The sequence below is a fragment of the Octopus sinensis genome, linkage group LG22 (assembly GCF_006345805.1).
Source record: "Octopus sinensis linkage group LG22, ASM634580v1, whole genome shotgun sequence".
Classification (NCBI taxonomy): domain Eukaryota; kingdom Metazoa; phylum Mollusca; class Cephalopoda; order Octopoda; family Octopodidae; genus Octopus; species Octopus sinensis.
In genome coordinates, this window is record NC_043018.1 from 25,500,742 (window position 1) to 25,525,079 (window position 24,338).

Sequence of the window (24,338 nt, forward strand, 5' to 3'; positions counted from 1 at the left end):
ACATGAATAACATTTGTGTGTGTGTGTGTGTGTGTAAATTTCTCTCTTTCTCCTCTCTCGCATAGGCACATAAACACACACATTTTTGTATGTGTATATGTGTATGCATATCTGTATGTATGTATATATGTGTATGCAAGTGTTTGTGTATGTAAAATATCTACGTGCATGTCTGTACACACGTGTACATAAATGCACTGTACCTACTCACTTGTGTGTTTCACACAATTTCACTGAATCATTTCCGATAATTCACGCGCATGCAATTCCGCTATTTCACGCTCATGCTAAAATGATAACGAAAAGAAAAAAGAAAAGGGAAATATCTAATAAGCCTAAAGACTTGACTATATTTTATTTACCCTATTCTTACTAATCTGATGTGGCACGGTAGATTCACAGTTCTTTTGACCCAGCTTCACTTCACACACACACACACACACACCTTATTATTCCTGTAGATTTACAGGCAGAATTGTTAATTACTCTGACAAAATGATAGCAGCAATCTTTTCCAATCTTCTCCTTCCTTCTCTCATTTTGTTACCCTTTTTTCCTTTCCTTCTTTTTTTTTTTTTACTTAAATATATTCCCTCCCACCCAACCATGTCCAACACCTTCAACTATCACCAGTTTCGTTTCAATGTTTAATTTTTAAAAAAATAAATAAAATTTCCCCCACTTCTTCCCTAATTTATATTTTCTCTTGCTTTTTTTCAATGAATTTTATTTTTAAAAACAATTTAAATAAAATTTAAATAAACCTAAAGAATTTGCCAAAGTAAATTGCAAAAAAGAATCAAAAAAACACCCACCTCCCATATTTTATCATAGATTGATGCTATCAACTCAGACTCCATGATTGCAGAATCGGAACCTGGAACTGCCTCCCTCATGCCTGACAATGTGGACAAGGATAATGAGTCCCCGCCAACTTTGAATTTAGCGTGCTCGCAGAACGTGAGTCCCAGAATTTAGTTTTCCAGATGTTTCTTATTCTTATTCTTCTTACCCCTTCATGTTTTTTTTGTTGTTGTTAAAATTTTTTAAAAAATAATTCTTTTTTAAACTTACACTTTTTTAAATCTAATAATCTTTAGGTTCTTCTAAAACCTGGCTTTTATTTTTTAAAAAAGTTTTTTTTAACAAAATCACAACAAAATTGCTTTGATCATTTGTTCATCTTTCTATTTTCTCCCCTCCCGCTATTGAACAATCTCATCATTATTGGTTTATATCATTAACAACCTCACGATAACTATTTCTCAATATTCACTTTATATAATATTGGTATTAAAACAAACCTTCCAATGAAACAGCGCAGACTTACCATTTCAATCCACTTTCTATCTCTCTCCCCACTATTTGTAGAGAATTCTTAGAATGTAGATTATATAAGAGACAAGTTTTTTTTTTTCTAAGAAATTATCAGTTCAATTCTATATTTATAACATACACACACAATTAGAGAAAATTATGAGCTGTAATAGCCTTGATCTTTTAGCATTTAGATTCTTCCTTTCACTTCTTTCTGTTTCTTATAAGGATTTTTTTTTTTTTAGAAGAAAAAGACTAAAATAAAAAAAAGAAAAAGAATTTTTTTTATTTTTAAAGTTTCTGTTAATATTTCTGATTCCAGAGTTTTGTAAGTATGGTTGAATATTTTTGGCCACAGTTGTTTTGTTTTTTTAATTGTTTTTTTATTGTTTTTGTTTTCAAATGAGCTAAAATATTTTTCTTCAAAAGCAAAAAGTGGAAAGAAAAAAAAAGTAACAAACAAAACACATCCAATGCGAGAACAGTATTGTTTTATCAATATATATTGTAATTGTATCTTGTTTATCGTTGTTGGTGTTTCAGAGTCAGTTAGCTGTACCAGTCCGCGGTGAATATAATGTGTATAGTACTTTCCAAAGCCATGAACCTGAATTCGACTATCTGAAAAGTCTTGAGATAGAAGAGAAAATTAACAAAATCAAATGGCTTAGGAGAACCAACCCAGCCCACTTTTTACTTTCTACTAATGGTAAGTCTTTGAATTCTTAGTTGTAATTCTCTTTTCTCATCAACTTTCCACTACTGTCATTGTTAGATGTGGGTGTGGCCATGTGGTTAAGACACCTGCTTCTCAACTGCATGGTCTCAGGTTCAGTCCCACTGTGCAGCACCTCTAAGCAAGTGTATTTTATTATAGCTTTGGGCTAACCAATGCCTTGTGAATGGATTCGGTAGATGGAAACAGGAACAAGCCTGTCATGTATATGTCTTAGCAAACATCTCTTTAGCACTAATCTAAAATTTGGTTCACAAACTATACTAAAGTTGGAACCTACACTTCAGAACAGTTTGCCCTTGATGTCGGGGGCTTTAGTTGCATATGGTAGTCTGCAGTATTGACAATTTGGGGAGGGTTAAAGGAGCCAGAGGAGGGTGTCAGAGACAGTATAGACTGAGTATAAATGATTTGGTTGATGTATAGAAATGAAAAGATCTGATAAAAAGAGATTATGCAGTAGGCTTTGCTGGGACAGTTGATGGATGGAAAAGAATAGTGCTATGTTTATTTCTTTTCATTTGTTTAGCTTGTAAACATCTTGTGTCTTACTATTTTGAGAACACAGATTTAGTGGTAAGACAGTTTGACATCTATTTTTAGCATACAAGGGATCCATATAGTGATCTCATATTGTTTATGTTTAAATAAAATTTAGTCCCCGGACGTTTTTAAGTATCCTGACCACTAGTTGAAATTGATATTATTTAATAATATTAATTTCTACTCTTATTATTTTTGTCGTTAGTTTAACACCTGTTTTCAGTGTAAACAAGTTTTTAGTGTAACATCTTCCATAGTATTCATCATTATCATCACCGTTTAAAGTCCGGTCTCCATGCTGTCATGGGTCCAACGGTTTCACATGGAACTGGCTAACAGGGAGTCTGTCCAGATCCCAGTTGTCTGTCTTGGCTTGGTGCCTTTACACAGTACTGGGACAGGTGTTTCTATGCAGCACTGGCACCAAATTTTAGCCCTAGCCAAGTTAGCAATTTGTGAGGAGGCGACTTGTTGATTACATCGACCCACCCACCCCCACCCCACCCCTCGGGGCTCAACTGATGCTTATTTTATCAAACTCGAAAGGATGGAAGACAAAGCTGACCTCAGCAGAATTTGAGCATAAAAATGGACGAAATGCCACCAAACATTTTGTCTGGCATACTAACAGTTCTGTCAGTTTGAGACCTTTTGCATCTTCCTCAATAATACTGTCAGTAGTAACTGCTTAGTTGAAAACTTTGTTCACTTGTCATAGCTTTTATTAAGTCAGCCTCTGACAACTGTTGTTTCCACCCTGCATGTATCACCCCCTCCTATCTACATTACAAGTTGTCCTCTGATTACCTTAAGTTAACTGTTTTGATACTAATCCACCTGAAACTGCATCTAGTTTTATGTTACAAGCTTCCTGTTGACCCTTTAGTATTTAAACCAGCCATATCAGGTGCAAATATTCTACCTGTTTTATTTTCAAACCAACCAGATCTGGCCTCTCACACCAACCCTAAAATATCATTCCAAAAATTGACAGTTCCTCATCAAAATCTCAAAATGACAAGAAGCAAGAAGCGTCACTTCTCAGAGAATAATTATGAATGCTAATGAGTTGAAGTGATTTAAATTGAATCCTTCCTTCAAAATTTCGTGTTGATTTATATTCCAAAAACACCAGCTTAATAATGACAGTTATTTTATTAAATTCTTCATTATTTTAGAAATTAATTGAAGCAAGAGCAATATATTTCAACAGAAATACAATAACAAACGGGTTCAGTAATCGTTTTAATCTCATTTAATGACTTGGCTCAGTATCAGTGGAATCTAACTGGAGGAGATATATCCCTCTCTTCTTTACTTGCTGTATTCCAAGCAAATATGTTAAGTATCAATAGAAGATAATAGCAGGAGGATTTAGAATCACTATAACCAGCTTATCCATGGATTTGTTTAACAGAATTCATTCTGTTGTAAGTACCCACTTCCTCTGTATCAGGACTTCCATGGTTTTCCCTGCAGATGTTTTGGTTGGGCATCATCTACACAGCCAGGGACGATCTGTAAAGACTATGGTCAGGCCCTTCCTGTTCTGAGGTCATCCTTATCATTAAATGTTGTCATCAACATTTAATGTCTGTTTTCCATGGGTTGAGTAACTTGACAGGATCTGGCAAGACCAGGATCTCATCAAGTTCCATAGTCTGTTTTGGTTTAGTTTCTACGGCTGGACGCCCTTCTTAATGCCAACCATTGCTTTTCCAATGGAGGCCTGGTTTGGACACATTATCATTGAGTCAGTTACTTCCCCACTTGGACAGATCATGGATCACCTCTTGCTTGTGCATTTCATTTTTGGCGTGATTTTCTCTGGCCAGATTGCCTTTCCTCTCACCAAGTATACTGGATGCATTTTTCAAAGCATCAGTAGAGAGGCTGTCTTTGGTGAGACTAGAATCCTCTCTGCCAAATCGTAAAATATTAACAGGTTGTTGATAGTTTTAAAATATTGGCTTCATGTTTTGGCACAAGGCCAACAATTTCAGAAGAAAGGGGAAGTTGATTACATTGATCCCAGTGCTTAACTGGTACTCATTTTATTGACCCCAAAAAGATGAAAGGCAAAGTTGACCTCAGCGGAATTTGAATTCAGAACATAAAGATGGCCAAATTGTTGCTAAGTATTTTGCCTGGTGCACTAACAGTTTTGCCAGCTCACTAGCCTTGAAATATTAATAGGTCATTGGTAGTATGAAACTATTTACAGGCTGTAGATAGTATTAAAATATTGACGTACTATAGATGATTTTAAAATATTAACAAGCTGTTGATAGTCTTAAACTATTTAAATGCTGTAGATTGTGTTAAAATATTAAAATAGATATTGAAAGGGAAAATGTCAATCGTGTGACATGCTATTTTTCCATGCTAGCATGGATTCACAAATACATTTTATCAAAACCAGATGCCCTTCTTGCCTGTTTTCAAGTTGGAGTTTTCATTCCATTCAACTTCAAAAGCACAGATCTACCAGATAATTTGTTGGTAGGGAACTGACATCAGAACACACTGTCATTCTATAAAAATTTATATAAATAAAAAAATCCACTCAATTGATCAGTGGTCTTTGTACAGTTTCTGCCTACAAAATTCACTCAAGGCATCAGATAGTACTGCACTGTAATAGTAAACACATGTTTGAGGTCCTGGGCAGTGTGACTGAACACGAAACCTCATAGCTGCAATGTAAACGTCTTAATCACACAGCCATCCCTGTGCTTATATATTTGTTTACTTGTGGCTTGGGTGTGTTCATATGTATGTATGTATGTATGTATGTATATACACGCACACACACATATATAGAGTGCGATCTTCTAAAGCACGCAAATTAAAAACCTCAACAATTACGATTTATGCAGCATTTCCTTCAATATATCGATTAACCAGGCAACCATGACAAAACTTGTAGCCAGTTGTCAAGGTTATCTCTACAAATTTAGTATAGAAATTACAGCCAGCACTGATTGGTTTTTAGTACATTATCGTTGCATAACGACATATAATGTCCCTACAAGTCATTAACCCTTCTTAGCATTTACACTGGCCAAATCCGGCCAAAATATTCTTCCTGTTTTATGCTCAAACTGGTCAGATCTGGTTTCTCACACTAACCCTACAATATCATTCTAAAAATTAAGTTACCTCATCAAGACCTCAAAGCTACAAGAAAACACATGATTAATTTAAAGCAACATGAATAAATAAACATTACTTTTGACAGAATAACGTGAATGCTAAAGGGTTTAAAACGCATGTTGGTCGCCATTATGAAAAATAGCAACATGACATGTTGAGTATTAATTCAGTCAGAGAAAGGTTTCAGAGTGAAACCAAGCAAAGTAAATAAAATAAATTTACGATGTCTTCTTGATGCAGTTAACATTGATTTCTAATGTTAATTCAAGTCTGTAAGAAGGGAACACTTGATCAAATTATAAACCCAGTCCTCCTGAGAAATATGACAGGAAATCCTGACAGGGCTGTGGAGTTAGTCATGGAGTCGGAGTTGGAGACTATTAAGGGGTAGCTGGAGTCAGTCGGTAAAACTATATTGACTCCGACTCCGACTCGCAATATCTTTAATCTTTAAGATAAGCCAGTTATAAGATATAGGCCTACTCAAAGTACAAGGGTATGCATATGCTTTATGAGATATGTAGACCACAATCACTTAGTTACTTGTAGTGGAGTTGGAGTCAGTTTTTTGTTTTGACTCCACAGCCCTGAAACCTAATGAAATTTGAACTTAAAACACTTTGTGGGATTTGGTTAGCCTTCACATTCTGACTGGTGTTCTCAATTTTACCATCCCCAGCTTTTATAGAAATTAAATAAATATTTCTTAGATAGCAAAGAGCTTTAAGTCTTTAGCGAGGTAGGATTGCATTTGATTTTTATGGATCATAGTACATCATCATCATCTGTTTTCCATGCTGGCATGGGTTGTACGGTTTGACAAGAGCCAACCAGCTGAAGGGCTGTTCAGCGTCCCTGTCCTATGGCTGGAGGCCCTTCCTAACACCAACCACTTTACAGAGTGTACTGAGTGCTCTTTATTTGGCACCAGCACCTATGAGCCCGTAAGATTAGGGATGCTCAGTTGGAGAGGGTTTCAGGGGACAAGCCAGTATGCAATCTCGCTTTGGTAATTTTTATCAACCCTTGAAGGATGATCCAGGCATGATTTGAACTTAGAATATAACAGATAATTAAATACTGCAAGGTGCAAGCATAGTTGTATGGTTAAGTTTGCTTTACAGTTGTGTAGTTTTGGGTTCAGTTCCACTGTGTGGCACCTCAGGCAACCATCTTTTACTACTACCCCAAACTGACCAAAAGACTTTTGGTCAGCTCAGGGGCTTATAGTATCTTGTTTACAGAAACTGAAAAAGAATCCCATTGTGTGTGTGTGTGTTTGTGGAACCTTTTTTGGGGGTGGGGTGGGTGTCTGGATTAGGCAAAAAATAAGTATTATTTAGCCTAGAAGCAAGTGATGTTTGGCTGTAGGAAGAGCATCTGACTAGAAAAATCTTCCTCGGCATATCGTGTTTGACTCAGTGCCCGCAAGGAAAAGTAAGTGCTAAAATGATTACAGTGAAGACCATTTCGGCCAGCACTCTACCATTTGTATCAACTATCACAGCAATTTTTCAACCTTTTTGAATTCATAGCATATTAAATAAGATATTGGTGGACTCAGTAATAAGATTTATAAAGGCAACAAACTTCTAAAAGTCATGAATTGTTCCACTTTTCAAAAGAAAGGTTATCTTCACCTTTACCAAAACTACAGAGGAACTACATCTAAATTCAACTCTATGCTCCATAATAGAATTTCCCTTCATATAGACCCCGTCCTAAAATGGAACCAGAGGTTCTGCGAAGTAGATCAACATTGTCACAAATCCTTGCCTTTTGAAATATTATACAAGGGTTTGGAATCTCCAAGTAAAAGACATTGGTCACATTTGTGGATTTCTCCAAAACATTTGATAGTGTTAACAGAAAAGTTGTTACCATTTAGCTTGTTGAACTATATTGTCCCAGATAAGATTGTCCAATCCATCCCACTCATGTATCAAATTTTGTGCAAGGTACAGGCAACTCAGCTAAATGATTTCTAGCAACAGCAGGAATTCTTCAGTGAGACACCCCAGCTCCTTTTGTCTTTGCCTCAGAGTGTAGTCCATGACAGTTACAAAGTCTTGTACCCAAGACGAAGCAATGACATCAACAGAACATGTCTCTCTGACTTTGATTATGCTGATGGCTTTACCCTCATAGCTCATCGACAGTGTGATGTGCAAGACTTGATAGCTCTTGAGAATGCTGCATATGGTGTGAATGGCTAAGAGCCTTTTCAAAATGTGGTTTACAAACATTCTTTGTCCTGCAGTAGAAAGGTACAGTGTCAGACATATTTCCAATAAAGCATTGCTTCTTTTAGACAATGCACTGAGCCACGCCCAGTGAACTTAGATGACCTTTCTGATAATGTGAGAGTAGAGTATATCGGCAAGAATACTTCTTTGCTCCAGCTAACGGTCAAGGTGTAATAGTTAACTTTAAGGTATATTATATGAGAAGTTGGACTGTTTTGCAATGCAAAGGAAACTGGATACATCAAAATGTGAGCCACCTTCCAATTTGATTTAACGATGGTGTACAACTCAAAGGCCAATGGTCTTTAAGGATCTTGGTTCCTACATTGCTGATAGGAAGAAAGACTTCTTTATATACAAAGAACTTAGTTTGGAGTGTTTTTGACAACCTTCAGAACATCTGGTAATTGAGTATTTCAAAGTCAACAAGTCTTTCCTTCTTCAGGGCATGTATAGGGAGCAGTCTTCTCTGTGGAGCTGAAATCTGAACTTAAAGGAGCTTCAAGATCACTGTGATGATACATACATCATATATCAGTGTTATCACGAGAGCTTAAAACAAGACTGAAGAGGGAATTCCACCCATCTCTACTATTATTGCTTAACATGGGGTAGGCTTGTTCACCATTGCTATCATGCTGATCAGTGTTATATTCAGAGGCTACCCCACACCTGAATAACAAGCAAAGGCCACTTAGCTTTATTGGTGTTATTGGCAGAGACACAGTAACATGGAAATGAAGATCTATCAAAACTAACTTGGGATAGAGATTTCCTGGCACAGAATTGTGAGATATGTGTGTGTGTGTGTGTGTGTGATAATTGTCTTGGGCAATATGCCAACAGTTTAAAATCAAGACAGAAAGCAAATGAAGAGTATAAAGTGGTAAGATCAGTTTATTCCAAAATCTGTATCTGACATAGATACATGCTTAGGATAACAATAAAGTACAGGAAACTGATCAAATATCAATATCAGTGACTGAGAAATTTATACTCCACCACCCACACATACCCTTGGCCATGCTAGGGTGGTACTTTTAGTGGCAGCATTTTATGGCTGGATGTCCTTCTTGATGCCATAACTTTTAGTCACCTTTTGGAGGACACAACATTATGACATATTTATTTTAAAAATCGAGATACATTCCAAGTTATCCATATTAAATTTAGATTGCTAGAAATGCTGTCCTTTCCTATTTCACCAATCCATCGAGCGTAATCGTTACCAACGTCGCCTTACTGGCACCTGTGCTGGTGGCATGTGTAAAAAGATTCGAGCGAGGTCATTGCCAGTACCGCCTGACTGGCCCCTTGCCGGTGGCACGTAAAAAGCACCCACTACACTCTCAGAGTGGTTGGCGTTAGGAAGGGCATCCAGCTGTAGAAACTCTGCCAGGTCAAGATTGAAGCCTGGTGCGGCCGTCTGGTTCGCCAGCCCTCAGTCAAAATCTTCCAACCCATGCTAGCATGGAAGGTGGATGTTAAACGATGATGATGATGATCTGAAACCACTTCTTAGAAACACTTAATTTAAATGTTCATATTGAGATTAAAATGTTCCCTCATAATTTTATGGAAGGGCTTTTCATTAAATATAACAAAAATGTTATTTTATTAAGTGCCTTCAGATTCTTGTTTATTATCAAAATTAATCTTTTTGTTGCCGTCTTTCATCATTATTGTCATTCAACATCATCATCGTCGTTAAACGTCCGCTTTCCATGCTAGCATGGGTTGGACGAATGACTGAGGGCTGGCGAACCAGATGGCTGCACCAGGCTTCAATCTTGATCTGGCAGAGTTTCTATAGCTGGATGCCCTTCCTAACGCCAACCATTCCGAGAGTGTAGTGGGTGCTTTTACATGCCATTGGCACAGGGTCAGTCGGGCGGTACTGGCAACGGCCTCGCTCGAATCTTTTACACATGCCACCGGCACAGGTGCCAGTAAGGTGATGCTGGTAACGATCACACTCGAATGGTGTCTTTTACATGCCACTGACACGGAGGCCAGATAGCTGCTCTGGCAACAATTACTGTAATTAATTTTGAAATAACTACCATTATTAAGCTGGTGTTTGGAAACACAAATCAGTATGAAATTTTGGTGGAAGTTTTAATTTAAGTCATTTATTCACTTTTCCACTTTACTGGAAATGTGTCTCTGGTGTGTTAATATCAAGAGTTAATTGAAATACATAAGGTGGTGCATTTCATTCGGAAAATTTGGTTGCAGAAGGGTTTGGACAGTAAGGTGTGATTTGAGGGAGATTGAACTTTGCTTCCTAGCAGGCCTCGGGACAGTCTGCAAGCTGCTGGTGTTAATAGTACTTTAGCCTAGGTCAACTATGATAGTTATTCATTAGTTAACTCTTTTCCATCCAAATTACTGTCAAATGTAATGCTTATTTATTCACATTGTTTTGAATTAATCTTGCATCATCTCATAGCTTTGAGAATTCAGTGATGTCATTGTATATTTCTAGAATGACATTGAAAGATGAGTGTGAGAGACCAGATCTGGCTGGTTTGAACATGAACCTAGTAGTATATTTGGGCAAGATATAATCTGTTTTAAATGCTTAAGATGTTGTGACCATTTTTTTCTTCTTCTCTACTTTAGATATGTATCAAGGACAGCATTATTCAGTGTATCTATCATTTTTGAGACAATAGTGTGATTTTGAATTGAGGGGTATTTGGCTGTTATTGCTAGTACGTTGAGTGCATGTAGGGGCTTGCTCATTCAGTGAGGTATGGCATGACTGAAATAGTAGATCCGTGTGCTCAATCAGCAACTTGCATTGAACTGACCAGGACTGCACATTTAACCCTTTTGATAATCAACTTGCCTGAGACTGCCTTAGTTCTGTGATACAAACTTCTTAACATTTAATTGGGGGGGGGGTAAAGACTCCCTTTGGTTATGAATGACCATGGGATTGCACCTAGAAAGCTCTCCTCTGAGGCACAAGCTCAGGCAAGTTTTGTTTTATGGAAGACCAGCAGTCGCCCATGCATACCGGCCTCCCCTCTCCATGCCACCGATGTTATCCAAGGGAAAGGCAAAGGCTAATACAGCTTGGCACCAGTGATGTCACAACTCATTTCTACAGCTGAGTGAACAAGAGCAACATGAAATAGTCTTGCTCAAGAGCACAACACGCAGCCTGGTCTGGGAATCGAACTCACTACCTCACGATTGTGAGCCAGGTGTTCTAACCAATGAGCCATGTACCTTCCCCTTTAGTATTCAGACTATCTTTACTCTCTTTTACTTGTTTCAGTCCTTTGACTGTGGCCATGCTGGAGCACCGCCTTTAGTCGAACAAATCGACCCCAGGACTTATTCTTTGTAAGCCTAGTACTTATTCTATCGGTCTCTTTGCCGAACCACTAAGTTACGGGGACGTAAACACACCAGCATCGGTTGTCAAGCGATGTTGGGGAGACAAACACAGACACACAAACAAATATACATATATACGACGGGCTTCTTTCAGTTTCCGCCTACCAAATCCACTCACAAGGCTTTGGTCTGCCCGAGGCTATAGTAGAAGACACTTGCCCAAAGTGCCACGCAGTGGGACTGAACCCAGAACCATGTGGTTGGTAAGCAAGCTACTTACCACACAGCCACTCCTGCGCCTTGCTCAAGATATGACTGGTCATATCTGGCTCAAATATTCTACCTAGTTTCTGTTCAGACCAACCAGATCCAGCCTCTTATACCTACCCTACAATTTCATTTTAAAAAGCTACTGTCACATCATTGAAACTTTGAAGCTGCGAGATAATGTCTAATTTGAAACAATGTGAATAAATAAGCATTACATTTGACAGAATACCGTGAATGTTAACAGGTTAAACTGGTTGTATCCTGCCCAAATGTTCTACCAGCTAATTCATTTAAATCAGCCAGATCCTGCCTCTCACACCTATCTTACCATGTCATTCTAAAAATAAGCATTTACATCATCAAAATCTTGAAGCTATAGGATAATGCATGATTAATTGAAGATGATAAGAATAAATAAGCATTACGTTTGAATGTAATTTGAATCTTAAAAAGTTATCTTAATACTGTTTTAATGCCTTATTACTTAACACACTCACCAGTTTGATTTCCACTCATTCATTTTTTTTTCTTCTAAAATTTTCATTGCTTCTTGCATACAAGCTCTTCAATAATCTTAATACCTATTTCTTTACTACCCACAAGGGGCTACACATAGAGGGGACAAACAAGGACAGACATAAGTATTAAGTCGATTACATCGACCCAGTGCATAACTGGTACTTAATTATCAACCCCGAAACGATGAAAGGCAAAGTCAACCTCGGCGGAATTTGAACTCAGAACCTAACGGCAGACGAAATACGGCTGTGCATTTCGCCTGGCGTGCTAACGTTTCTGCCAGGTCGCCGCCTTTACCAGCTGGACGAGACAGCAGTCCATCGCAGCGTTGCTCACTTTTACCATCTGAGTGGACTGGAGCAATGCGAAATGAAGTGTTTTGCTCAAGAACACAGCGCGTTGCCCGGTCCAGGAATCGAAACCACAATCTTATGATCATGATGCTGACACCCTAACTACTAAGCCACGTTCCTCCACAATAATCTTAATACCTTCCATCAGAATTTCACACTGTCGTGTTCCAAACTCCTTATATATAATGACAACTATTCTTACTACATTCTTATATATGTAGCATATAAGTCTTTCGTTCTTTGCTCAGTAGCCATTCGGATTGAGACATACATAATGTGATATCTAGAGCCATAGAACCCCTTAAACTCAATACCACCCATGACATGAACTGGCGGTGGTGATGGGGTGGGGTGAAGAACATGGAGGTTTACTTTTTGACTATAGTTTAAATATACAGCAGTAATATATCCAATTTATATTTTATAGTGTTTGTTTGCTGTTTATTTATTAATAGTCTTAATGAAATCTCACTATATATTATGTATGTATTCGTGTGTGTGTGTGTGTGTGTGTGTGTGTGTATGTATGTATATATATATATTCTCAGAGTGGTTGGCGTTAGGAAGGGCATCCAGCTGTAGAAACTCTGCCAGATCAAGATTGGAGCCTGGTGCAGCCATCTGGTTCACCAGTCCTCAGTCAAATCGTCCAACCCATGCCAGCATGGAAAACGGACGTTAAACGATGATGATGATGATGATTCTTCATTAGTTTCAAAAGTAATTAAAACAAAGCCAGTGCATTTTAATTGAAATATGAGAATGAAAGTGTCAACAGTTTGGTGGTTTCTTGTCTGAGTGTCGAACTCTAATAAAAACAGTGATGGACTCCCAAGTTTATTTTGGCATATCAGCATCCAGTCATTCAATTAACTGGACAAATTGCTCATCAAATCGGCATAAGAAGTGGCTGAGTATTCCATTTACATGTACAAATCCACCTGATGGGCTTCTGTACAGTTTCCTTCTACAAAAGTTCGCTCACAAGGTTTGAGTTGATCCAAGGCAATAGCAAATGCACTTGCTTGATCTGTTACAGTGTGAGATTGAACCCAGGGTCTTGTGGTTTGTGAAGCAAATTTCTTAACCACTTGGTTGTGGCTGTGTGATGAAAGCTTAGTAAAGTAGAATTAGTTCATCATTTAGATATAACAGCAAAAATTAATCACCGGTAATTGGAAATATATCAACACACACACACACACACACATCTTCTGATGATTATTGCAATTGGTTGATCAATGGAACTAATCGGTCCATCGTTGTTGTTGTCATCGCTGTTGCCTCCAACCTCATCATTTAACATCCATCTTCCTTACCGATAATGGGTTGGATGGTTTAACAGGAACTGGCAAGCTGGAGGACTGCACCAAGCTCCACCTCCTGTTTTGGCATGGTTGCTATGGCTGGATGCCCTTCCTAATTCCAACCAGTTTTCAGAGTGACCTATTCAGTGCTTCATATTTTAAAGGACCACTACTCTTAGACATAATCCTTACACAAAATCAACATGACACAGTGTGTGTGTATGTGTGTTGGGGTTGGGCTGGCACTTTAAGTTACAGGTGACTTCTTGGTTTGAATGGTTTCCGCACAATTTCTGAGTACCCAACTTCACCCATGAGAGTTGGATTGTCCCCAAGTTACAGTAGAAGTCCTTTGCTTATGCCACCAAGTAATGGGATTGAAACTGGGACCACTTGATTACAAGAGCCCCCCCCCCCCACACACACTCACTGTCTACAAAGACTGTAGTAAAAATGTCGAAGGTGGGGGGGGGGGGATCACAGTATAAAAATGTATCCTTATTGATTTAAGCATAATTTGGCAAAATCAAGACTATTCATTAATTATTTAATAATTTGTTACTAACGAAATCAAGCAAAACTTTCTCAACACCTTCTGTGTGTGTATAAAACACACACACACACACACACCAACAGAGAGGGGTACATGAAAAAGAGAATGTGTGATTCTACTGTTTCTTTACTTTTTAAGCCTGTGTATTTAATTTGAAGTAATGTTTTGTTGGGGATAAATTAACATTCTATATTATGTTTAGTTGAGGAAATTCATTATCTAACTGCTCTTTATTTTAACTCGGTTTATTGTTATTAAGCCAAGACTGCTACTTCCTGTCTGATTTCTTCCTTTCAGATTTCTGGCTCCACTTAAATGACTGTTGGTGCAACACACACACACACACACACTCTTACCCAGACACATGGACATATCCATAAGCATGTATTAAGTTGGTTTTGTTGTTGTGTATGTAGTTTCTGGTTTTGATCTTGCTATACAGCACCTTAGAGTGTCTTCTGTCATAACTCCAGCTTAACCATTTCTTAGCCTATTGAATTTGGTAGGCCGAAATTGTGTAGAGGCCAAACACATATACATATTGTTTGTGCCCACTTTACACATGCTTGCATGGGTCAGACAGAATTTTGTTGAGATAACTTTTCTCTGCGACACAAGCAGTTCAATCGCATTGTCCTCTGTGACTTCTTCAAATCCTACATCCTTTGCGAGTGTCACAAAATCTTTCCAAATTTGATGTAGACTTTCTGCTTGAGGAAGACTCATAATGTCATAGATGCACTCTGGTCGTATGCTTTTTCCAGTGCTATTCAAAGTTGAAAGTTTCCCCATCGTCCCATGACTCAACTGTACTGCTTACAGCATCCTTTATGTTGAATTTCTCCCAGAAATCTCCTAAGTGTAGGTTTATCCTCCTTGTCAATTGCTTTCAGAAGTTGTTTGAAAGTTCTTCTCATGTAATATTCATCATCATCATCGTTTAACGTCCGTTCTCCATGCTAGCATGGGTTGGACGGTTCGACCGGGGATCTGGGAAGCTAGAAGGCTGCACCAGGCTCCAGTCTGATCTGGCAGTGCTTCTACAGCTGGATGCCCTTCCTAACGCCAACCACTCCGTGAGTGTAGTGGATGTTTTTTACGTGCCACCAGCACAGGTGCCAGGCAAGGCTGGCAATTTTGAAGTTAACTATCACACTTTGATCCATTTTCTGGATCAATGAAGTTGTTTTCTTGAAGGATATATTCTACTCTCACATTATCAAAAAGGTCATCTAAGTTCGCTAGGTGGCTTTGTGCATTGTCTAAAAGAAGCAATGCTTTGTTGGACATACATCTGACACTGTACCGTTCTATTGCAAGACAAAAAAAATAATTTGTAAACCATTCTTTGGAAAGTCTCTTAGTTATCCATACCATCTTATTCGAATGTCAAATCAGAGGTAGATTAAATTTTGTGCAACCCTTGAAAAATCCTTAGATTTTCAGAGTGATACACATGTAGTGGCTTTAACTTCATATCGCCTCTGGCATTTCCTCCCAAAAGGAGTGTCAGGCAATTTTTGGAAGCATTAAATCCTGGTGTTGATTTTTTTTTTTTCCCTCTTCCAGAAAAGTACAGTCTCATCAACGTTGTATACTTGCTCTGGTCTGTAGCCTCCTTAACTGCTCTGGATAATTAATAACAGCTTCTGTATCAATGCTCATAGTTTCACCAGTCATTTTTTTGTTGAGCAAATTCATGTGCTTCTTAAACTTTTCGAACCAACCTTTACTAGCCAAAAAGGGTTTCTTATTAGAAGTTTCACCTTCCCTTTTCTGCAAATCATATAAACTTTCGGTTCTCTTTTTAATTATCGTGTTTATCAGCACATTACACCAATTCTGATCCTCAATCCATATACTCACAAGTTTCATTTTAAGCATTGTATTAGATCTTTGGGAAAATAAGGTCCAGACAGTTAACAGAGTAGCTTTTTAAGCACTTGACATAGTTTTCTCCATGCTATCGCATACTGCTACCCCTATAGATGTTGGTAAGCTGTAATGTTTTGACAATATAACATAGGTTTATTTCCACATCAAGTTTGATGTCCAGTGCAATCTCTTCATGGCTCCATTTCACACTACTACCTTAGGGTAATTACCCACAACAAATATTTTTACGTTTTTTACTTTTTTTTTACTTGTTTCAGTCATTTGACTGTGGCCATGCTGAAGCACCACCTTTAGTCGAGCAAATTGACCCCAGGACTTATTCTTTTGTAAGCCCAGTACTTATTCTATCGGTCTCTTTTGCCGAACCGCTAAGTTACGGGGACGTAAACACATCAGCATCGGTTGTCAAGTGATGTTGGGGGGACAAACACAAACACACATATATATATATATATATATATATATATATACATATATATGACAGGCTTCTTTCAGTTTCCGTCTACCAAATCCACTCACAAGGCTTTGGTCATCCCGAGGCTATGGCAGAAGACACTTGCCAAAGGTGCCACGCAGTGGGACCGAACCCGGAACCATGTGGTTTGTAAGCAAGCTACTTACCACACAGCCACTCCTACGCCTATTATGTAGTAGAAATGTTTTAAATTGGCCCAGGAAAGATTTGCTTTGTGAGAGCAGAAAATTATCTTATTCCTATGAATGAGATGAGAAGGTGAAGGACCGAGGAAGAGAAAGTACTCTGTGTGTGTGTGTGTGTGTGTGTGTGTGTGATCATCATTTAATGTCTGTTGTCCATGCTGGCATGGGTTGGACAGTTTGACCAGAGCTGGCAATCTAGGGAGCTGCACCAGGTTCCAGTCTGATTTGGCATGGTTTCTACAGCTGGGTGCCCTTCCATATGCCAACCACTTTACAGTGTGTTGGGCGATTTTATGTGGCACCGCACAGGTGCTTTATGTGTATAAACCCACTAAGGTGATATATAGGGACAAATCCCAATGATAGTTTGTTAGTGTCTTGTGTTATATATATCTGAGCATGTTGGTTCTTGTTTCATTTTTCTGTCCAGCCTTCTCTCCTTTATAGCAATAGTAAGATTATATTATTTTTCCCAAACAGTTCTGTCTACATTCAACTTTAAATTTTGAATTCTTTAAGAGTTCTGTTGTCAGTTTTGGCTGACTTAGGAGGGAAAACTAAGAAGTTATAAGTTTTGTCCAAAGATGTGGCACTATTAGTTGTGATTTAACCCTGTGCTGGCCTGCTGCAGCAGACCTATGATCAGAAGTGTTCCAGCCAGTTTAACACAACCACCTTGTTCTTGGGGTGTTTCGGCAGAATCTACTAGCAGAAGTAGTGGGGGAGCATTATAGCCATGTGTTGAAAGGAATTCTTTGGGGTTTAAATAATTCACCTCTGGAAACATAGGTGTTTTGTTCAACATCCTTAAACAACCCTTATTCAGGGACCTTTTAGGTGGGATGAACTACTTGACCAGAAGAAAATTCTAGCTGGGCCCCCACCTGCAAGGTCATATGCTGTTCATCTTGATAGGAGACCACCATGTCGTGCACATATGGCTGTGATGCATGTGCCTGGTGTACCCGTATCAGATGAGTAGTCATGATGGGTATATTAGGCTTCGTATATTTGAACCCCAGTGTCACTTTGGTGGCATGCATTACTCTTTCATTCAATAATAATAATAATAATAATAATGATGTTGTTTTTGTTTCAGATAAGACAATAAAATTGTGGAAGGTGACAGAACGCGATAAGCGACCGGAAGGTTACAACCTGAAAGATGAAGGTGGTCTGTCTCGGGACTCCACCAACATCACAGCTTTACGTGTCCCAGTATTCAAACCTATGGAGCTGTTAGTGGAGGCGAGTCCGCGGCGTATTTTTGCTAATGCTCACACTTATCACATCAATTCCATTTCTGTCAACAGTGATCAGGAGACTTATTTATCAGCTGATGACCTTAGGATCAATTTATGGCATTTAGAAGTAACTGATCAAAGTTTCAGTATCCTTTATTATGTTGTTATATTGTTATAATACTCTTGGCAGAATTCTGTTTTCAGCACAGCACCCCATGTAATCTCTCAAATTTTCTGTTTCTTTTTGTTTTGGAATTTTCAGAAATTTTTTTGCAAATTTGTATTTTGCACACAGGAATTCATACAACTATGGGTGGGGAAAAGGATAGTTTAAAATATGAACAGTCTGAATTTTTTTGCTCAAATCCCAGTAAATAGCCATTTTAGCAGTTCAGCAAAGAAAGACCGATAGAATAAGAACCAGGCTTTAACCTTCAGCATTTAAACTGGTCATATCCGGCCCGAATATGCTACCAGTTTTATGTTCAAACTAGCCAGATCCAGCCCATCACACCTACCCTTCAATGCCATTCTTAATATATACAATCATGTTATCAAAATTTTGAAGCTACAAGTTAATGCATGATTAATTAAAACAATGTGAATGAAAATGTTTGAATTCATAATCTGAATGCTAAAGGTTTAAATGAATAAATAAACAAAATACTGGGGTTGAATTCTTTGACCAAACAGATCAAATCTGGCCATGATCTTCTTGGCATAAACAACACTATCCAAAATGTCAAGTGTTCACTGTCCTCTACCAGATCTTCCTCTTTAGGGTTCTGTAGAGGGCTAGTGATGGGAAACAGTGGTGACATTTTTAGAAACCCTGGATAATCATAGATTAAATTCTCTAAACTAGCAGACCTGAAACTCTGAACTGGCAGTTCAGAATCAAATTATGTACCAGTTATGTGCTGAGGGCGATATCAACTTCCCCTTTTCCTTAAAAAAAAAATTTTTTTTTTTAAAGGGAAGAAAAAAATGTTGGTCCTGTGTCAAAATTTGAAGGCAGTGAGCTAGTAGAATTGTTAGTATATTAGACAAAATGCTTAGTGACAGTTCTTCCTTTCTGAGTTCAAATTTCACTGAGGTTGAATTTGCTGTTCATCCTTTCGGGGTTGATAAAATAAGTACCAGTTGAAGACTGGAATCGAGGCAATCAACCTATCCCTCTCCCAAAATTGCTGGCCTTGTGCTGAAATTTGAAATCATTATCACCACCATTATTATCATCATTTTACTTCTCAGATCTCTCAATTTTTAATTGCTTTGGTTAATTCTGTGAGAGCAGACAGCATCCGGTTGTGTCATTTCTTGTTTTATTTATATATGTGTGTTTTCTCTTTCTGAATATTAAATGAAATGTCAACATAAAAAAGAAAATCTACTTCAACAAAAAAAAAAACCGTCCTTAACAAATGCTCAGATATTGTTGATATCAAACCTGCTAATATGGAGGAGTTGACAGAAGTTATAACTGCAGCTGAATTCCACCCAACAGAATGCAGTCTATTTGTATATAGCAGTAGTAAAGGAACTATCAGATTATGTGATATGAGGGCACAAGCCTTGTGTGACCGACATGCAAAACGTATGTGTCTCTGCTTATTTTTCTTTCATTGTTCATATTACGCATTCTATGTATTTTCTCTCATTGTTTTGTTCGTTGTAGTCCCACTATCCTATGTACATTGTTTCTGAGTCCCTGGACATTTGCTGTGTCCAGTGAACAAATATATTAGGCTGTAAGTCTGACATGTAACGCCACAGTTATCTGGCTCTTGGTTTGTTGGCTCAACTCTTTAGCGTTTAAACTGGCCATATCCAGCCAAAATTTTCCATTTGTTTTATGTTCAAACTGATCAGATCCAGACTCTCACACATACCCTACAATTATTCTACATTAATCAATCACATCATTGAAATCTCAAGGATACAAGATAATGCATGATTAATTCAAAACAATGCTGATAAATAAGCATTACGTTTAATAGCATTTAAACTGGCCATATCCAGCCCAACTGTTCATTGTCTCTACCTTACAATGTCATTCATTGTCTCTACCTTACAATGTCATTCTAAAAGTAAACAACTACATCATTTGAAATCTTGAAGCTACAAGATAATGCATGCTTAAATCAAAACAAGTGTGAATAAATAAAGCATAACATTTGACAGAATCATCAGAGTAATCTGAATGTTAAAGGGTTAATGTGCTACTTGGTTTAACACCATCTTTGTTCTTGGGTTTTTAGTTTGGCTGGCAGACCTTAATATACTGTTCGATTTAACACCAATGCTAAGTTCTTAGGGGATGGGCTGATCATGGGCGCCTTGTTTAACACTGAGTCCCTGGGTTGTAAGCTGAGCATGCTAACTGATTTTACACCTCTTTTTTTTGTGGGGTGGAGGGTCTTTGGTTTTAGTGGTAGCCCTAACATAGTATCTAGTTTAACCCTTTAGTATTCATACCAGCCATATCCAGCCCAAATATTCTGTGTTATGTTCAAACTGGTCAGATCCAGCCTCTTGCACCTACCCTACAATGTTATTCTAAAAGTAAACACTAACATCATTGAAACCCCCCAAACCATGAGATAATACCTGATTAATTCAAAGTAGTGTGAATAAATAAGCATTACATTTGGCAGAATGCCAAATCTGAATGTCAGAGTTAACACTACCCAGTTTAACATAGTACCTAGCGATCTAGTCCTTGAGTTGCAAATCTGAACATAGTCCTCTTGTTTAATACCAATACCAACTCCTTTGATGGTAAACTGAATATACTACCTGCTTTAACACCCCATCAAGTCCTTGGGTAGCAAGCTAAACCTGCTATCTGGCTTAACACAGCTATTTGGTCCTTGAATCATAGATCTAGCATCTCCTCTACACCCACCCCCACACCTCCACAAGATGTGTTTATGATGTTGCAGCAATTATTTAACTTATACAATTAGTTTCCATTCAACTCGTATCTTACTTTCTTGCAATTGTTGTTCAAGTTGATTATTAGCAATAAAAATCCCATTATGTGGCAGGGAGAACCCACAGGGGTCAGAGACTCTGCTGTGATTCTTTGCTTAACCCAGATAAAATTTTCTTTTCATCAGTTTTATTTATTTATTTATTTTTTGGTGACTATGGTAAGACCACAAGAACATCTAGGTGGGGGGAGGGGGTGTCAATAAATTAATAAAAAAAAAATCAATAATAATTATCTATATATGTCCAACACCATAGAGTTCTGGTACTGGCAAACTTTATTACCAATGTAAAAATGTAAAGAGTAAAGACCTCCTTCGGTCATGAATGACCATGGGATTACACCGAGAAAGTTCCCCTCCAAGTCTGGGCAAGGTTGGTTATGGAAGACCAGCAGTCACCCATGCATACCAGCCTCCCCTCTCCGTGCCACCGATGTTATCCAAGGGAAAGGCAAAGGGGCTGATACAGCTTGGCACCAGTGACATTGCAACTCATTTCTATGTCTGAATGAACTGGAGCAATGTGAAATAAAGTGCCTTGCTCAAGAACACAAAAGATGGCCCGGTCTGGGAATTGAACTCACCACCTCATTATTGTGAGTCCAATGTTCTAACCACCGAGCCATGCGTAGCAGTCAGTAAATATTTAGGTTGATATAATTGACTGTATCCTTAAAGTGCTGTGCTCCAGTGTGGCCACAGTCCAGTGAATGAAATTAGTAAAAGGAAAATAAATAAAAGAAATGCACTTGAAAATTACGGCTGCCACTCCTTCCTCCACACTTCTTCGCTCCAGAGGCATATGAACTATGTAAATGAATCCTTGGCTCCAGAATTTCATCTTACAATGGGAACTTTCAACTTACTTAAAAATATTGATTGCATAATTGTTAATTATTTAAATTGGAACTAAATGTCTAACCCACTTGTGTTCACCTCTAGTTAATTAACTGAAGTGAATTGAATTGATTAGAAATATGATAATCTTGCTCTGGCAGCAACTCCGCAAACGATCAGTGTTTCAGTGTCGTTAATTAATGAGATAACATTAAGGTAAGTTGTGTGAGGCATTTGGAAGTTATGGAAATTAAAACCGAACCTGTTTGAACTTGGCGGAATCGGTTCAGATGAGGAGTAAAGATATCTGATGAAATCTGTGAGAAAATAGAATTTTTTGCATGCGAATAACTTGTCGTAGGTGCAGGTGTGGCTGTGCGGTAAGAAGTTTGCTTCCCAAACACATGGTTCTGGGTTCAGTCCCACAGTGAGTGTCTTCTGTTATAAGCTCTAAGCCAACAAAAGCCTTGCAAGTGAATTTGGTGGACAGAAACTGAAAGAAGCCTTGTTGTGTGTTAACGTGTGTGCATGCATGCGTGCATTAGTGTGTGCTTGTATCTCCCTGTCTTGACATTGAATGATAGTTGTAAATGATAGTCACAGACAGACATGGTCCTCTCCTAAATGAACATTCTAGGTTGGATGCCCTCTCTCTACTTTGCGTATTTCTCGACCGAAGTGTACACACGTGCACACCCAAATTGTTATCAGTAGTGGCTCTTTACCTTGGAGTTTCAATGATACATTGGGGTAAAGAGTCACCATTGATAAGATATTATTTTGACTCCACCGTGTTGTGTCTTTGATTCAGTAAATGTTTATTTAGTGTACCTAAGTACGCAAACCTGTAACACACACACACAAGCTTTGAAGCTGATAACTTTACTGAAATTATCAGCTCCAAAAATAAACCCGGCATGACATTGAATACTTTTATCTCTTACTTGTCTATTAAAATTTGTTTCTGTGTGTGTGTGCAATGCATATATCTTGTACTTGTTTCAATCATTAGATAATGGCCATGCTGGGGCATCACCTTGAAGAATCTTAGTCAAGTGAATTAAACCCAGTTCTAATTTTTTAAAACTTGGTACTTATTCTGTCGGCCCCTTTTACCAAACTGCTAAGTTATGGGGATGTAAACACACCAACACCATTTGGCAAGTTGTGGTAGTGGGCAACAAACACACACACACACACGTTATAATTTAGAACAAACAGTAAAAAGTTCTCGTTATAGTACTCAGAGTTTTGAATGTCGGAGCGGAGAGCTACAATACATTCTTGTGGGATACATTTGTTCTAAATTATAACATAAAAATAATCTTGTATTTATCTGATATTGTGGTCTCCTTTTTTTGTTACTTCATTATTATTATTATTATTATTATTATATATATAAATACACACACATGCGCGCGATGGGCCTCTTTCAGTTTCTGTCTATCAAATCTACTCACGTGGCTTTGGTCGGCTGAAGGCTATAGCAGAAGATACTTGTTCAAGTTGCCATGCAGTGAGACTGAACCTGGGACTATATAGTTGGGAAATAAACTTCTTACCACACAGCCATACACTTATATGAACACACTTCTGCAAAAGCATTGAAAAACTGTATGGAGGTTCTGGTAGCTAATAGCCAATAAAATGTATGAATGTCATATCTTACCTCTTTCTGTAGTCTATGAAGCTGAGATTCCTATTAGATCGGGTTAAAAACCCAGTTTGGTATTACCCAAGTCCAAATCCTGTCTTAATAAGATTTAGCTGTATTCTGATTTCTTCAGATCTCCTCCTCCTCTGCCTTTCCCCATGTGTACTCTACCCCTTTGTGAGAAGTTCTGTCCGAACCATTTTGGCACCACAGATTTGACCCTTACTTATTTGATAGACGTTTTGATGTTCCTCTTAATGTTTTAATGTATGTTTGTGTGTGTGTGTGTGTGTGTGTGTGTGTGCGTATGTACATAAACAGAATAAAAGTGTAAACAGGTAATCAAGGGGTATCAAGTCAGGTATGTGTGTATGTATATTTCTCCTTATCTTCATCATCGTTTAATGCCCGCTTTCCATGCTGGCATGGGTTGTCCCAGGCTCCAATCTGATCTGGCAAGGTTTCTACAGCTGGATGTCCTTCCTAATGCCAACCACCCTGAGAGTGTAGTGGGTGCCTTTTACATGCCACCAGCACGAGAGCCAATCAGGCAGTACTGGCATCAACCACGCTTGAATGGTGCTTTTTATGTGCTGCTAGCACAGGAGCCAGTCAAGCGGTATTGGCAATGGACCTATGCTCAAATGGTACTTTTTACGTGCCACTAACCCAGGAGCCAGTCAGGCAGCACAGGCAATGA

General features: G+C 38.2%; 1 protein-coding gene across 3 annotated transcripts in view; it reads left to right on the forward strand.

Moving 5' to 3' along the window:
* The window catches only part of LOC115223236 (serine/threonine-protein phosphatase 2A 55 kDa regulatory subunit B alpha isoform), a 114,274-nt gene that overhangs the window by 86,354 nt on the left and 3,582 nt on the right, over positions 1 to 24,338 (forward strand). For 2 of the 3 annotated variants that reach the window (XM_029793726.2, XM_029793727.2), the window contains exons 4-7: positions 835 to 960; positions 1,861 to 2,026; positions 18,007 to 18,297; positions 19,584 to 19,748. In XM_029793726.2, the coding sequence (XP_029649586.1) occupies positions 835 to 960; positions 1,861 to 2,026; positions 18,007 to 18,297; positions 19,584 to 19,748 (748 nt within the window). The remainder of the gene's footprint in view (positions 1 to 834; positions 961 to 1,860; positions 2,027 to 18,006; positions 18,298 to 19,583; positions 19,749 to 24,338) is intronic. The other variant, XM_029793728.2, reaches the window with a different exon arrangement.